Genomic DNA, 17,230 nt, shown 5'->3' on the forward strand with positions numbered 1-17,230 from the left:
GGTGCCTGGCGTGCTCTGGTCCATGGGGTCACGAAGAGTCGGACACGACTAAACGACTAAACAACAACAACAACCCCCTGTTCCAGACATGCTTTTACCGAGTTTGGATTCCAAGCCATGCCTATTGATGTCTAGATTTTGTTGTAGATTTTCTAACAGACTAGCAAAGGATGGTTTGGGCTTGTGCAGAAAGGCCGAATTGAAGATGTGATGCACTGTATCTTGTACCATCCATTATATAATTTTCCAGTGCTTATGTTTATTCTTCCCTTTCAGGCTTTCGTACAGGGCCAGATGATTTTAACTTTGATAACTTTATCTGAATCTCCTATTTTCATTTCTGTGTTTTAATGGGATTGTTTTATTGCGTGTTTTAATGATGGATGTTTATCTTCTAATGTTTCAATGGATAGGTCAGCTGGCTAGAGCATGGTGCTCATAATGCCACGGTTGACGGTTCAATCACAATAAAGGACAGCTGCATATCCCTGCATTGCAGGGGGTTGGACTAGATGATCTTCAGGGTCCCTTTCAACTCTACAATTATTTTATTCTATGCCGCTCAGTTGCATCCATACATAGATGAAAACCTGCTCAATTGCAGGAAGCCTTTTGCAAAATTTGGTTGTATATTAACAGATGTCCAAACGACTTTCCAAAATATATAAAAGTAGTTAATTATGGATTTTTGTTTTAATGTTTTGTAACTGGCTATTTAGAACTGCTTAGAAGAATGTTTTGGCATTAACTGTATGCATGCAGAGCTTTTTGTTACAATACTCACAGGCACAGAAAACAAGCACCTCTCTTTTTGCTGCCCATGGCACCCACAACATGCTTACCAAGATATGAGAACTGGTACATCATTTATTTTATTTTTAGAAGAACACAGTATGTTTGTATCTTGCTGTGTGTGCAAACTTTCAAAAGTTGCAGTTCCCCACCTGCAATCTAGGGGGTACTGTTACAGAGAATACCAAGAATTCTGCCAACTCACTCATCCCACTTCTTCTGCTAATTATTATTATTAATTTATTCAATTTATATACCACCCTTTATCCAAAGATCCAAGGGCGGAATACAACACTACGAACATAATTTAAGCAGAACAACAACAACATAACACACAGCAAAACAATACGCAGCATCATCATAATAAAACGAGCATAACAATAATGCGTAGGATTGAGTTCTGCTTTCACAAAGAGCTCTCTGTTTAGCAAGCAACGTGAAGATTCAGAACTTGGACACGGCTTCTAACATGGCGAACGCCCAGAGGCTGCAGATGGTTCGCCTCGTGCCGCGGCACTGTGCCCCGGACAAAGGGGGCAGGATTACAACGTTCCAGGCGAGGTGCCACCAGGCAGCACGTGGCCTGAAAGGATGCCCCTCTGGTGCTGCTCCAGACCCTGGCTGCCGTTTCACCCCAGCGTGCCAACTGCATTTCCGAGCCCACAGAAGTGTATCTGCGTGTGCAAGCAAGGCAGGGCAAGGCAGGGGAAAGTCTCCCTTGGCACGCGAGTTGTCCCATGAGCAGAGGAGGAGGCACATTTGCCAAAATACTTAAGCGCAATTCTATACCGATCAACTCTCAGGTGTGTAAAGGATTGCAACGTTATTTCCCTCTCCTATGTTTTGGTATCAGAGTAAGAGGCCTCTTTGTTCTGACTGCAATTTAGGACGGGCATTCCCCCGTTGCATGGCTTGCGGGGAACCCTCCACAGTACCAGAGACGGGTCACTATTCGTTAGTTCACGAACAGAACCGGGGGTTGGGTCCTCCATACAAAAAAAGCATGCCTTGCAGCGTCATCTCCCCCCCCCCCAGGCGAAAGCAACCAGCCGGCATGCCTGCCTAGAGCGGGGAGGCGGCGCGCGGCGCTCGCTCCGCCAACTGGCCTCGTGCTGCTCCGAGGCACCCGGCCGGTACGGGTGTTTAGCTCCCCGCCCCCTCGCCCCCCTCGCCAGCCAATCCCACCACTCGGCGCCTGATCCGATCCAAACGGCGCCACCCCATTGGTTGGACGCCGTCCCTCTCCTCACCGCCGAGGAGCCCGACCGGCCAACCAGGAGGGAGGTGGGCTGCGCTTCGAGTCGGGCCGGGGGCGGAGCGCCGGGTGGTAAGCGCCGAACGTTGGCTCGGCTGGGGCTGTGCAGGGGAGCGCAAGGAACGGTCGACTCGCGAGCTGGGGGTGACGCCGGTCCGCGAGCGGGTGTGACACGGTCGTGGGGAAGGCGCGCGTGTGTCCCCGACGCGGTTCTTCTGAACCCGGGTCTCCAAACATACTCTGTAAAGAGACTTGCCCCGTTGCGAGGAAAGGAGAGGGGCGAGTGCCCGCCTTGCTTTGCACAGGGCGGCGGCGCTGCTAAGACGGTGCTGACCGTTGTACGTGGGAAGAGGCGGCGGAGGGTAGCGGGGTCTCGGGGGTTGTTGGAACAGGTGGCTGCTAGGTGAGCCAACTGGGGACTGAAGAGGCCGGCTGTGCAAAACAAGTTGTGCCGGCTTGTTGGGTGCTGCGGGAGTCGAGCGGATCCGATTAGGAGAACGACTTGGGTTGTTAGGCGCGTTGCGTGTGAGTGAGTGCCGGCGAGGGTTCGCGATGGGTCCTCTGCTGTCTCTCGGGGTCGGGCTTCTGCTGCTCATCCTGTGGGCCCGCTACAAGGGGCTCGCGTACGTTCTGGTCCACCACCGCTGGGTCTTCGTCTGCCTCTTCCTGCTGCCCCTCTCCGTGCTCTTCGACATCTACTACCAGTTCCGCGCCTGGATGGTGCAGAAGATGCACAGCGCGCCCCGGCAGCACAACCTGCGTGTTCGCAACATCCAGGAGCAGGTGAGAAGGGCGGGCGGAGGGGGAAAGTCGCCCCAAAAGGGTTTACAAGTTGGAAGAAGCGCAGGCTGTTCAGTTTTTCTAGTAAGACTCCGGGTGTTCCTGGCCTTCCTTCCCTGGAGCAGAGGTTTTCAAGCATGGAAGTTGGCCAGAGGTTTGAATGAGGCTAAATAGAAGTCTTGAGTTGCAGATCAGGACTACTCACAGCAACCATTGAGTCTGGTGCCCGCCCCCCTTTTAGCAGTTTTGTGATATTGCTGATATTGGAAATTTTTCTCATACAAAAACTCAGAGGAGATATCCTGACAATTATGTTGTTGCCCTGTTACTTTGGGTTGCATCTCTGGCTGCACCCTTGGACTAAAGCAGGGATGGGAAACCTGTGGCCCTCCAGATGATGTTGGACTACAACTACCATCATCCCAGCTATTGGCTTTGCTAGCTGAGGCTGATGTGATTTGGAGTCAGTTTCCCCGTTCCTGACCAATCAGCTGTGGGCCTGTAGCAGTGATACAGTGCTAAATTAATATCTTATTTACTTATATACCATGTAATGCTAGAGTAGGTTTCTGAGCAGTTTAGAAATTATTAAAAAACCCAGCCATTAAAATACACTAGAAAACAGTACCATTAAAATTAAAAGGTGGGAAAATCAGATGATGCTCATCTAAGTGGGTTGCCCCAGATGAAGATATCAAGGGACACATCTTGCAAACAGGTGTGTTTTCAGAAACCGGCAGATGGTCAATACAAGTAGTGATGTATTTCAGCAGAGAAGGCATTCCATTACTGTTACACAAACCAATTGTAAGTGGAAGGAAAGGTGCTTCAAGAAAGCAGTGCCAGTATTTGGCACATTATTGCTCTCTAGACAGTATCTTCTTCATATAATCATAGCATTGTAGAGTTGGAAAGGACCACAAGGGACACCTAGTCTTCAGTGGTCCTCTTGTTTATGGATAACAGGCATAAACATTAGTGGAGTCCGTATGTGGCTTGCGTAGGTATGTGCCTGATGCTAGGGAAGCATCAGGCACATAAATCAGGAAGCATTCAAATTGCAGAGAGCCTATTCTGTGCCATATGTCTCCCTGACAGGTCATAATAATAATAATAATAATAATAATAATAATAATAATTTTTATTTATACCCTGCCCTCCCCAGCCAAGGCCGGGCTCAGAGCGGCTTACAAGCAATAATAAAAACAAGTTGAATGATTACAACATTATACCAAACAAGCCTTTACTCTTTAGTTCCTGTTGATGAAAATAGCAACTTCCTGTGTAGAAAGGTTACAGCACTTGGGGCTTTTTAGTGTAGAGAAAAGGCCATTAAGAGGAGACATGCTAGAGCTAGAAGAACACGGTGCACACCAATGGCATTGTATAATCATCATCGTGGGGTTCATTAGTATGAGATACTTTAACCTCACACTGCAGTTTTCTGCTCATCACAGTGCAAACAAGGCCAGACTGGCCTGTGCTGTCATGCTTTTCAGATAGTAGAGTGTGTTCACATTACCACTTTAAAGCTCAGTGAAGTCCCTTCCGCTGCCCCAATGAATTTCGCAGCACAGCTCATTCTGTCCCCCCTCCCCAGCTTTTCACATCAACATGGCTCCACTAGTGTAAGATTTGTGTCTGTTTGTGTACACACTAGGGTGCATTGGTAGGCAGTGACACCTTTTCCCTATGTAGAAGTGTTCACACCTTGGCTGGAGATGAATTGCAAATGGCTTAAGGACTCTCAATCAGTGTGAAGCTAGTTTGGGGGGAAACTTATAAAACAGTAGTGTAACAAAGTCCAGGATGCATTTGCACCAGAATGGCAGTGAGCACAGTGGGAGTGTGAACACAGCCCTAGTAGGCTCTTATTCTGTCTTAATTGCAATACCAATGCAAATTTTAAAACCTTTTGTGTTAAAGGTACTATCTTGAGAACAGGCAGAAAAACCATTAAGTGGTCCACCAAGACCCTCAAGAGTTTTCAAGTAATCTGTGGGAGGGGGAGTTCAGGAAATGTTGGCTTAGGTTTTCTAAATTAAGCAGTATATAAATTTTGTTAAGTAAATGTTTGCTTTCAGTTGCCCCATTATATTTAATGGGACTTCCAGGGAAGTGTACGTAGGATTCTTCTAGTCAGAATCAGTTTTCTCAGATGCAGATCTGTTTACTTGCAAAAACAACATCAAGTTGTTATATATAAGGTGTTAAATTAATCTTCCTTTCTTGCAGGTACGAGAATGGAAAAAAGAAGGGCTAAAAACATATATGTGCACAGGACGTCCTGGCTGGCTTACAGTGTCTCTTCGTGTTGGAAAGTACAAGAAGACGCTTAAAAATATAACAATCAACTTGATGGATATTCTGGAAGTGGACACTGAGAGAATGGTAAGCTTGGAATTGATCCTTCTATTTTAGTGATCAACTTTTGTTCAAGGGATGTGGCCATTGCTGAACATCATTGAGCCTGGTGTTTTTGTGCTTTCTGGTCCTCTTTGAGGTGCCTGGCCAAGGATGAGGCACGTGATTTCGAAGCGGAAGAATCAGACCTTGGGACACAGGACCTCTGGTGTGGCAGTACTACTGAGGATGTTTCCCCACTAGCTGGTGTCTTCAGAATTGCTATCTTTTGCTCACTCTGTCTTAGTAGGAGGCAGTGGGGCAGCAGCACTTACCTGACCTCATGTCACTCCAGCTTACTGCAAGGGGCCAGGTTGGCGCAGTGCAAACTCGTTGGTGGAACCAATCTGGCACTCCTTGCACCTTCCTGTCTCCCTCCCAGTAATATGTAGAAACACCAGTGACGGAAGGGCAAGTAAACGCTGCCATCCCACTGACCACTACTTCTCTGTGTTTATGGAGAGTTGCCTACGCATCTTGGATGTGGGAACTACTCACCTTCAGTGCCTTCACCTTGGCAGGATTCAAGCTCTGCTCATCCATTTCACCACTGCATCTAAGTGGGGCTGTACAGCCTTTCCCACTTCAGATGTTACGGAGATAGAGCTGAGTTTCATCAGCATACTGATGGCACCTTGCCCCAAAACTCATAATGACCGATCCCAATAGCTTCATGTAGATATTACCGTATTTTTTGCTCTATAGGACGCACCTAGTTTGGGGGGAGGAAACAAGGGGGGGATTCTGAATCCCAGAACAGCAAGAGGGATCTGGCTTCTGGGATAGCCTCTTGCTGTTCTGGCTTCTGGGATAGCCGGTGGGATAGCTGGTCTAGCTTTGATCGAAGCCTCCGCAGGGCACGGGGAGCTTCACGGGGCCATCCAAAAGCCAGAATAGCTAGAGGGAGCGCTGCACAGCGCTCCCTCTCCCTGTTCTGGCTTAGCCGTGCAGCCTGCATTCGCCCCATAAGACGCACACACATTTTCCCTTAATTTTTAGAAGGGAAAAAGTGCGTCTTATAGAGCGAAAAATATGGTAAATAGCATTGGAGATGCCTGTAAGATAGTACGCTGTGGCAAGTTCATAATTTAGCTACCAAGGGGTTGAAAGGCACTCTCTTTTTTTAAAAAAAGAATATTTATTAAATTTTCCAATTTTTTAAACAAACAAACAAAAACAGAACAAACAAAAACATTAAAACAGACATAAAGTTCATAAATCATACTTTAAAATAACAAATTTCTCAGACCTCCTCATACTTCTCCTCCTTGTATCCCAATTAAGGTTATTTGTTTAGCAAATCCTTCATTTAAAGCATTACAGCTTATAACATTACCTTATTTTTCAAACCCTTTCCCCCCCCATCTATGTTCCTTTATATCATTACAGCTAGAAACCACTCAATTTCAATCCAACACCATTTAACTTTCCTTAATTTTACAATATTTCTGTAAATAGTCCTTAAATTTTTTCCAATCTTCTTTAGCCGACTCTTCTCCCTGGTCACGGATTCTGCTCGTCATTTCTGCCAGTCCCATACAGTCAATCAGTTTCATCTGCCATTCTTCCAGCGTGGGTAGATCTTGCATCTTCCAATACTTTGCGATAAGTATTCTTGCTGCTGTTGTAGCATACATAAAGAAAGTTCTGTCCTTCTTTGGCACCACTTGGCCAGACATACCCAAGAGAAAGGCCTCTGGTTTCTTCATATTTAAATACCTTTTTCAATTCATTATATATCATCTCCCAGAAAGCCTTAATCCTGGGACACGTCCACCAAAGGTGAAAGAATGTACCTTCATTTTCCTTACATTTCCAACATTTGTTATCGGGCAAATGATAGATTTTTGCAAGCTTGACTGGGGTCATGTACCACCTATATATCATTTTCATAATATTCTCTCTTAAGGCATTACATGCCGTAAACTTAATCCCGGTGGTCCACAACTGTTCCCAGTCAGCAAACATAATATTATGTCCAACGTCTTGTGCCCATTTAATCATTACAGATTTAACCGTCTCATCCTGAGTATTCCATTTCAGCAGCAAGTTATACATTTTTGACAAAGTCTTAGTTTTGGATTCTAGCAATTCTGTTTCCAATTTAGATTTTTCCACCTGGAAACCAACTTTCTTATCCAAATTGTAAACCTCCATTATCTGATAATAATGAAGCCAATCCCGCACTTTATCTTTCAATTTCTCAAAACTCTGCAATTTCAGTCTGTCCCCTTCTTGTTCCAAAATTTCCCAGTATTTTGGCCATTTGGCCTCCATGTTAAGTTTTCTCTGAGCCTTAGCCTCCATTGGTGACAACCACCTTGGAGTTTTATTTTCCAATAGATCTTTATATCTAGTCCAAACATTAAACAGTGCTCTCCTGACAATATGATTTTTAAAAGTTTGTGTGCTTTCACCTTGTCGTACCACAAATATGCATGCCACCCAAAAACATTGTTAAAACCTTCAAGATCCAAAATGTCTGTGTTCTCAAGAAGCAGCCAGTCTTTCAGCCAGCAAAATGCTGCTGATTCATAGTAGAGTTTAAAGTCTGGCAGGGCAAATCCACCTCTTTCCTTTACATCAGTTAATATCTTAAATTTTATTCTAGGCTTCTTGCCCTGCCAGACAAATTTAGAAATGTCTTTCTGCCACTTCTTGAAACAATCCATTTTGTCCAAAATTTGCAAAGTTTGAAACAAAAACAACATTTTAGGCAATACATTCATCTTTATAGCTGCAATTCGACCCAACAAGGAAAGCTTCAAATTCGACCAAATTTCTAAATCTTTTTTCACTTCAGCCCAACATTTTTCATAATTGTCTTTAAACAAATTCCCATTTTTAGCTGTCATATTAATCCCCAAATATTTCACTTTCTTAACCACAGTCAAGCCTGTTTCATTCTGGAACTTTTCTCTCTCTATCGGTGTTAAGTTTTTCTCAAGAACTTTGGTTTTTAACTTATTCAATTTGAATCCTGCAACCTGACCAAATTCTTGAATTAATTCTAAAACTCTTTTAGTACTAGATTCTGGCTCCTGTAGTGTCAAAACTAGATCATCTGCAAACGCTCTTAATTTAAACTATTTGGCTCCGACCTGTATACCTTTAACCATCCGGTCCCTTCTAATCATGTTCAGCAAAACCTCCAGGACCGAGATAAAAAGCAGAGGGGAAATTGGGCATCCCTGTCGTGTTCCTTTTTCTATCTTGAACTGTTCTGTAACCACATTATTTACAATTAGTTTAGCCGTTTGTTCTGAATATATTGCACCAATACCATTCTCAAAACCATGGCCTACCCCCATACCCTGTAGGTTCTTTTTCATAAAGCTCCAAGAAATGTTGTCAAAGGCTTTCTCCGTGTCCACAAATATCAAAACTGCCTTAGTGTTTATGTTCACTTCTAGCTTCTCCAAAATGTCAATTATATTCCTTAGATTATCCGAAAGATGTCTACCCGGCAGAAAGCCCGCCTGGTCTTATGAATCTCCTCAATCAGTACTTTTTTCAATCTCTTAGCTAAAATGTCAGCAAAGATTTTGTAATCCACATTTAATAGGGATATGGGACGGTAGTTCCTAAGTTGAGTCTTTTCAGTCTCTGTTTTTGGTATTAGTGTAATGTAGGCTTCTTTCCACGATTCTGGTGCCCTTTTCCCCTCCAAAATTTCATTACAAACTTCCTTCAATGGTTGCAATAGCCACTCTTTCAAAAGTCTGTAGTAGCAGGAAGACAACCCATCCGGTCCTGGAGACTTGCCCACTTGCATACTTAGAATGGCACCTTCTATCTCCTGGTCGGTTATCTTACAGTTCAGCATAAGTTGAAAGGCACTCTCAGTGCTACTCTCTGGACTCAGTTCCAAAGGTAGGGTTGGAACCACTGCAAAATGCATTTATTATTATTAAAGAAGGAGATCAATGTAGATAACTGCTTGACTGTGAAAGAAATGAAACCTGCCATTTCTGTATGCTAATTGAAGAATGAGGCTTCTGTTCATGGGAAGTTGGCTTACACAACTCTGCCTAGCAAGTGGAAGGCACAATAGCCAGGAACAGAGGCATGATCCTACACTTTGTTCATGCACTAGTATATATGTTTGTGATAAACAGTGCAGACAGGAGTTTCTTGGGCCAAATTTTCAAGTTTTTGGTGCAACCTTAGCTGCCTTGTCTGCTGCAGAAAGTACTGTTGTGCTGCTCAGTCTTAAAGCATTCATGCTACAGGTTTCCTAGTTGTAATTTGCCTAATTACATCCATGTAATTAGGCATGATTGCAACACTAACCTGTTTAAAGTATTTCTTTTCCACTGTATTTCCTGATTCACAAAGACCGAGGTAACTTTTAAGGTGTGCACCAAATGATGGGGCAGAGTGCATTTCTGTGTTATTGCTTCGGTATCAGATTTGTATTGATGGCGGCATTCAGTCTTGGCATATAAAATGTGTTCTTCCTTAGGTTGTCCGTGTGGAACCCTTGGTCACAATGGGACAATTAACAGCACACCTCAACCCCATAGGCTGGACTATTCCAGTGGTACCAGAACTTGATGACCTTACTGTAGGTGAGAGGTCTTGGGATTTGTAAAATATAACTACAACTCTTAAATATTTCAATACAGTTCCACTTAGCAATTAAAAGCAAATTATTTTTATACTTTTCTGTGATGCATAAGATCTAATGCTCACTGTATGATTCCCAAGCTGTGAAAATTCACTTGTTATTTAAGTGAGTCCTCTGGAAAATGAAAATACAATTCATGTGATTGTTGTGCAATGATCTCTTGTTCAGGTGGTTTGATCATGGGGACTGGTATTGAATCGTCCTCCCACATCTATGGACTGTTTCAGCATTCCTGCGTGGCCTATGAACTTGTTCTTGCTGATGGGAGCCATGTGAGATGTACACCGGTAAGAGAACATTCTAATTTGCTGTGGTTTGTGACATTATTCCTGCTCTGTATCTGTATGCACCTTAGTGTTGCGTGCTTTTTTGCAGGAGGAGAACTCAGACCTATTTTATGCAGTTCCTTGGTCTTGTGGCACACTGGGCTTCCTGGTGGCAGCAGAAATAAAAATGATCCCAGCGAAAAAATATGTGAAGCTGCATTATGAGCCTGTGAGAGGACTGAAGACAATCTGCAAGAGATTTGCTGAAGAATCTGAGAAGAAAGAAAACCATTTTGTGGAGGGTCTGGTTTATTCTTTAGAAGAAGCTGTCATAATGACCGGAGTTTTGACCAATGAAGCTGATCATAGTAAGGTAACAACATTGATTTTTCACTTCTTCAGGTAAATAGGACACCGGCGGGGGGAGAACTAGCCAAAATTGCCTCTGAAAACCAATCTCTGTCCTTCATTGATTCTAAAGTTTAGAGAGCCCATCTGCAGTACAGGCTTCCTTTAGTTTTTATGGTATTTTTAATGCCATAGCTTCCCCTAGAGAACAGTAGTTCATTGAGAGTGTTGCAATTTCTTTTTTGGAGCTCAGCCTCCCTTACAGAACAGTAGTTCCCATGGTTCTCTGGGTGGAGGAGTGACTGCTAAACTAGTTTAACAAAATACTGGGCAGATCAATTCCATGAGTGGAATGTCTTGCACATAATTAATCTGGTGGGAGAGGTCATTCTACAAAACTATTTCTCCCACAGGCCTGGGGCAAACCAATCTGCCTGATAGAAGTGCACAGAATTGGCCTGTAGGCAGTTCTTATCTACAAAAAAAAATTGCCAGTGTTGATTGCATACAGACATTTGCCTGTAAATGATGTACATTGCATGACTTGACATCAAGGATAGACAGTGTGTCACCCTACAGACGTTGTTGGACTGAACTGCCAGTCGGCCCCAGCCATTGCTGGCCAATGCTTAGGGGTGGAGGGAATTGTAGTGCAGCAACATCTGGAGCAGCAACCTTTATAGCAACCCTTGATCAACACAACCTGTTGTTGGTGTTTCCTTGGCAATCTTACTCTTAACAGTTGCAGAAATGTGCTGAACATTAAAAGAACTTGTATTCAGTTGCAGCTGTAATTAGAGCCACGTTATGAAACTTTGTCTTCAGGCAAAGTAGCTTTTGTGCTGGTGTGTTCATTGTGTTTCTGATTATGTTAAGATCAACAGAATTGGGTGCTACTACAAGCCATGGTTTTTCAAGCATGTGGAGAACTATCTAAAGGCTAACAAGACGGGAACGGAATATATCCCTGCAAGGCAATACTATCACAGGCATACACGGAGCATATTCTGGGAGCTCCAGGTAAGGTTCCAGTTCGTGCCATATTTGCTGTCAGTCAAGCCCACAGACACATCCGTATCAATTCAACCCTCTCTCTGGTAATGATAAACCTAGTTAGCGAAATAGCTGACTAGGCCAAACTTCTTCCCCATATTATATATCAGGGTAGGAACTAGATCTGACCAGCTGACGTGTCCCAGTTCCCATGGGCCAGTTTGACAGCTGCCTACCTGTTGGTTGCCTGATATCAGTTGATCAGCGGCTAGGGCAAAAAAAAATTTCATTTGCCCACGCCCTTCAATTTCAAGCCACAGGAGCAAAGGGCAGGCATTTCCCCTCAGGGCTTGTCGTAAGCGCCAATGTGAGCCAACTGGAAAAATGGTTGCGGTCATTCCCCAGACTGAAAAGCATCATATTGCTGCAGCTCACTGCACAGAAGATCCTTCCAATGTTATGTGGGATTAGTCGCTAATTAGCTAAATCCATGTGCTGTAGCTTTATTTTATTTTATTGTATGTACTAATTAGTGCCACTAGTAATTGTAATCGACTTGATTTTTGTAAACTGCATACAGTGGTACCTTGGGTTACATATGCCTCAGGTTACATACGCTTCAGGTTACAGACTCCGCTCACCCAGAAATAGTACCTTGGGTTAAGAACTTTGCTTCAGGATGAGAACAGAAATCGTGCGGCGGCAGCAGCAGGAGGCCCCATTAGCTAAAGTGGTGCTTCAGGTTAAGAACAGTTTCAGGTTAAGAACGGACCTCCGGAACGAATTAAGTACTTAATCCGAGGTACCACTGTACAGGTTTTATTTCAATCAAACAGCATGTGAATTTTGTTAAAATAAATGAATGATGAAAAAGAGTTGAGGTGATGTTTTTTAAGGCAGACAGTTATTTCTGAAGTCGGCAATCCAGATTTGAAACGCGTAGCTTTCTCACAACATGCATTTGGTCTGTTTTCTAGGATATCATCCCATTTGGCAATAACCCTGTTTTCCGCTACCTGTTTGGTTGGATGGTTCCTCCTAAAATCTCCCTCTTAAAACTGACCCAAGGAGAAGCAATTCGGAAGCTCTATGAGCAGCATCACGTTGTACAAGACATGATGGTCCCCATGAAAAGCCTTGAGCAATGTATCGAAACCTTCCACAGTGACATCAAAGTAAGAGCATCTTTCCTACCTTCTAGGTTGTTCTTAGTAGCAGTAGTTAAACAAAACATGTCTCAACTACAGGATTCAGAAGGGCTGGGTAGTGGCTCCCATGTATTGCTTTGTCGTGATTTTTTTTGTTCTTCCGTTGTCTCTAGGTTTATCCTCTGTGGCTCTGCCCCTTCATCTTGCCCAATAACCCTGGCATGATCCACCCAAAAGGAGATGAAGCAGAGCTCTATGTGGATGTGGGAGCCTACGGAGAGCCCAAAACAAAATACTTCGAAGCTAAGGCTTCCACCAGGCAAATAGAAAAGTTTGTAAGGAGTGTTCATGGGTAAGGGTCTAAGTCCCGAAAGGGCATTCTCTCATGTTGTTAGGAGAACTCTCTTGCAGTTACCTTTTCAGCTTGCTGCATGACGATGTTGCAAAAACAAAAAGAATTTTAACTTAATTTTTTATTGGTCAGGGTTTTTTTAAGGATCCTTTTTACCTGAAGGCATATATTATTTAACAAAAACGTGCTTCATTATAAGCTGCTATGACAGACTTCCCTTTTGGGGCTACTGGGCAGTCTGAAGTGTTTTCTGTTCTAAAATTCAGAATTGGTTTCATGGGGTTCTATTGGAGTACTGGGGACTAGACAAAAGGGTTCCTTTAGGATAAGATCTGAACGTTTGTGCTGGCAAAATAGCCTGCTCTAAGAAATGATCAATAGTTTCTGCGGCCTTCTGATGCAACAATTTTAAGATCTGTTTTTCGTTCTTCCTTTTAGTTTTCAGATGTTGTATGCTGATTGCTATATGACCCGTGAGGAATTCTGGGAAATGTTTGATGGCTCGCTGTACCACAAGCTGAGGAAGCAACTTCATTGTAATGATGCTTTTCCAGAGGTGTATGATAAAATCTGCAAATCTGCAAGACATTAAATCGGACTCACCTGAGCAAGAAATCGGGTGAAGCTGGATTTTACAATAACTAATTGCTCTGTCCTTAACGAAAGCATGTTGTTGCTGTCCCAAAGACTTCAAGCATATTTGTGATTTAAGAGATATAAACTCCTGCCTTTATATGAAAAAAAAATCTACACTTAATAATCTTATAGCTTAGAAATGGAAATTCCTATAAGGTTTAATTATAGGTTTGCTATAGATCTTTTAGTGGTTTCCTGTAGAAAAATGGGGAAAATCTGAGTTTTGAGGATGCTAGAACTCCAGTCTAGCTAGCAATTGCCAGTGGGAGTTTGATAGGAGCTTCACTACTACAAATGTAATGGGATGGGATCCTGTAATTTAGAACATCACCTCTACGCGAGGGTAGTGCCAAATACCTGCCAAATGAGACTGCCTTTAAATTACGTCACTGTTGCCTATACCATATCACTAAGCTTTCCCAGGATTTCCATTTGAATTGTTAAAAGTAACCATGCATTAGATTCACAGTTGTAGACCTGTCTGTCTGAAAGCGTTGGAAGTTATGGTTTGCAGGCAATTTGAATTGTTCAGCCTCTCTCTTTTACTTTGAATTACATTTTTCTTTAGTTGTGTCCATCAAGGTTTCTTTGATGCAGGGGAAGACTTGCTGGTATGCACTGTGGAGGGATTGACGCATTTATCTTTCCTATTTATAAATGATGTTGCTTTTGTCTGTTCTCCCTCTTGCCCCCAGTTCTACAAGTCTTTAGTGCAAACTGCCGCTGGATGGCCTTTGTTTGTTTGTTTTGCTGTGTTGCTTTTTGGTATCGCTGCTGCTGCTACAAGATACAGAATATGCTATGATTATCTGTTTTTTGGGTAACAAACACTGGATTAGCAGTTTAAATGGATTGTCAGAAATGCAAGATTGGCCTCATTTTTCATAATACACGGAGAAGATCAACACTGATCAGACACTGAGCAAAGTGGTTTCATTTTGTTGCCTAACTAATTTAGGCTTTATTTTGTTTTTGAAATGTGTAGCAAATTATGGGTTTTGTGTGGTAGATGATGCACATAACTTTAGTTTGAAAGGCAGTATTCACCATGGGTATCTTTTATTTTTAGGAAGTTTTTATTTTTATTTTTAGTGCCTTAATCAACTGGAAGAGACCTGGATCATTTTAGCCATCCTATTTTTTAGACTTCATTAGCGTTTGGAAATGCGGGTGGGGTAGGAATAGATATCCAGATTTTTAAAATGTCGGAACATGCACCCCACATGTAGATGAAAGGAAACTTAAGCTTTTGTATGATGTAACTCAATCCTATGCACATTTACCCACAAGTCCCACTTTCAGTAAGCCTTAAGAGAGCCACGTACATCCAGAAGCCAAACTTGCACGCAGCCAGCCTTGTAGGAGGACGGATACCATTTCCTCATCCTCTTTACCCTCATCCTGCCCAACAAAAGGCAGAGGGTTTGGATGAAGCAGAGGTGTCCTTCTGCCTAAATCTGTCAGCGAGAGAGATCTGTTGCCATCTGTCAAGCCCTCCAAAGTGCTCGCTCAAAAGGTGGGTGACAGATACAGCTGGTGATATTCAGCAGAAACCTGGGGTTGAGAGACCAACACATGATCAACTGGATCCTGAGCCATCCCAGCTGCTGGCAGCCACAGGCCCGAACTAGGCCACCAGCCCAGCCCTGGGAGCTGTTCTAGTGAGGGGGAATTTTGCCCCCTGCTTCTTCCACACTGGCTGGTGTGTTGTCAGTAGGGCTGTGGAAGTAGCAGTGGCTACAGTTCATTAAACCTAGCCTTAGTGGTCCAGGGGTTTGGGTTGCACACTAGTGAGAGTGGAGTGGGCCTCAACTTTACTTTTATGTGTGCCCCCCTTTTCCATACATTCTGATTAATGTTAAAATGTTAACATGGCTGTTTTCTTTTTCACAATTCTACAAGCTAGTGGTTTTTCTGTTAGGGTAAAGCTTCTGCACCGAAGCAATAATCCCCCAACGCCTCTAACATCAATGCTTCCTAAAAACTTAATGTAATAGCAATAGGTTAAGTTTAGCTGGGGCCATGAACTTCCCCATAATAAAACTCGCTTCACATCTGTAATCACTTTTACAGGGGTTAAGTGGGTTTGGGTTTCTTCTTTCCTTTTCATTGCACCAAGTTTAACCAAAATCTGATCCAAAGACTAGCCAAGACTCAAAAATTCTCACGTGGAATTATTTATCTGAACATAGGGAGAAATGTTCGGCTTGGTGAGACAATATGAAAACATCTTACTGTCTGTGGGGTTTTATTTATGACCAGCTGATGGTTTTATTTATTGGAAGAGAATAAACAAGAGCATATTTTAGCTACTCAGTAATGCACATGCGTTTAGACTGATGCATCTGATAACTATTCCTTGATGGGGGAAAGCCCTGCATACACTGCTGTAGCACATCTGAAAACCATTCTCGTAATGTTTGTGAGAGTAGGAAGTGGCAGTAGCAGTAAAAAGCCACTGTAGCTGTGCCAGATTGTTGGGCATAGGTTGAATCCAGAAAGAGACTGAGAGTTGACAGCGCAATCCATGCTTGCCATTATTTATCTGTGCAGGAATGAGTTCTAAAGGCAAAGGGGGGGAAAGTGCCAGAGTCTGTAATCTGTAGAGTATGTCTTTGTGTCGCACACGGTTCTGTTTCTCATCACAGGCTGTATCTGCAAGTGTGTTTGTCCTCTTGCTACAACCATAGTGAAAAAGAGTCCCAACCACTCAGATGTCCTAATTTTATACCAGCAGCCACAGTGTACTTACGTTGCAACTGTCAGCTGTTTTGTACTGCTGCTCTCGGGCAGAACTTGCGCTACGACCATAAAAAATATATGCTATTTTGATGTGACTGAATAAAATGGTGTTGAGAAGATCTTTGCTGTACGTCTCTAGCATCTCAAGTCACTTTGAATGGAAGACACATTTGAAATGTCATTTATTGGGCAGAACTCTTTGAAAACTTTCAAGTAGGTCTTCATAGAAGCTGGGTTCAGGAGCTTTTTGAAGTGCTCATAGGATTTTTGAAGCTATCAAAATTCAATCTTTAGCTTTTTCCTAGACTTAACTGTTATTTCTAATCCTGGGATCACATCCATATTTATAGAATATGTTGTATTGCATCCTTTTTTAAAAAAAAAAAGAATTTATGCCTCCATTAGACTATAAAATGTCTCAAAAGTAAACCTTGCCATAAATTTCTACAGGGTCTTGCCTGGCATTATTTTACCACATTATTCAGCAGTATAATAAAATGTCCTTAAAGGAATTGACAAAATGAATTAATACTTCAATTCCTTGTGCTTCAGTACTATCTAGTTCTGAAGTAACGAATATGTGCCCTCTAAACATTGTTGGCCTCATGGTCAGGGATGATGGTCCTTGTAGTTGCATCAACATCTGGGAAGCATCCTGTTGGCTCATGTTGGTCTAGTTAAATAGAATTTTTCATACACCAAATAGGATTGAACCATTTAGTGTTCAAATGCTGTGACAGACAATGCTACCCTATGAGATCTGTAGGGAATATGCCCACCCACAAAAAAGCAAGAAAATGTTCAATGGTGTTAATCATCAATAAAACAACAAATTGATAGGAAACACAACTACTTGTATTCATGCCAATCATCTCTGTCTGGATA

At 42.9% G+C, this 17,230-nt stretch overlaps 1 protein-coding gene across 1 annotated transcript; it reads left to right on the forward strand.

Moving 5' to 3' along the window:
• The first annotated feature begins 2,185 nt into the window (after window positions 1-2,185).
• Window positions 2,186-16,464, forward strand: DHCR24 (24-dehydrocholesterol reductase). The gene is made up of 9 exons (XM_053392325.1): window positions 2,186-2,830; window positions 5,063-5,218; window positions 9,696-9,801; window positions 10,029-10,147; window positions 10,236-10,499; window positions 11,351-11,494; window positions 12,445-12,642; window positions 12,789-12,967; window positions 13,406-16,464. The coding sequence occupies exons 1-9, from the start codon at window positions 2,600-2,602 to the stop codon at window positions 13,557-13,559; spliced, it is 1,551 nt and encodes a 516-aa protein (XP_053248300.1). The 5' UTR covers window positions 2,186-2,599; the 3' UTR covers window positions 13,560-16,464.
• Window positions 16,465-17,230: the final 766 nt, after the last annotated feature.

This window comes from Podarcis raffonei, chromosome 6 (assembly GCF_027172205.1).
Source record: "Podarcis raffonei isolate rPodRaf1 chromosome 6, rPodRaf1.pri, whole genome shotgun sequence".
Classification (NCBI taxonomy): Eukaryota; Metazoa; Chordata; class Lepidosauria; order Squamata; family Lacertidae; genus Podarcis; species Podarcis raffonei.

What these genes read in the sequence shown, in the direction of transcription:
- DHCR24 (XM_053392325.1), top strand. Translation starts at nt 2,600, where the DNA reads ATGGGTCCTCTGCTGTCTCTCGGGGTCGGGCTTCTGCTGCTCATCCTG. An exon ending in TTCGCAACATCCAGGAGCAG is followed by an intron (nt 2,831 to 5,062) that starts GTGAGAAGGGCG and finishes CCTTTCTTGCAG; the next exon opens with GTACGAGAATGGAAAAAAGA. An exon ending in GCATATTCTGGGAGCTCCAG is followed by an intron (nt 11,495 to 12,444) that starts GTAAGGTTCCAG and finishes TCTGTTTTCTAG; the next exon opens with GATATCATCCCATTTGGCAA.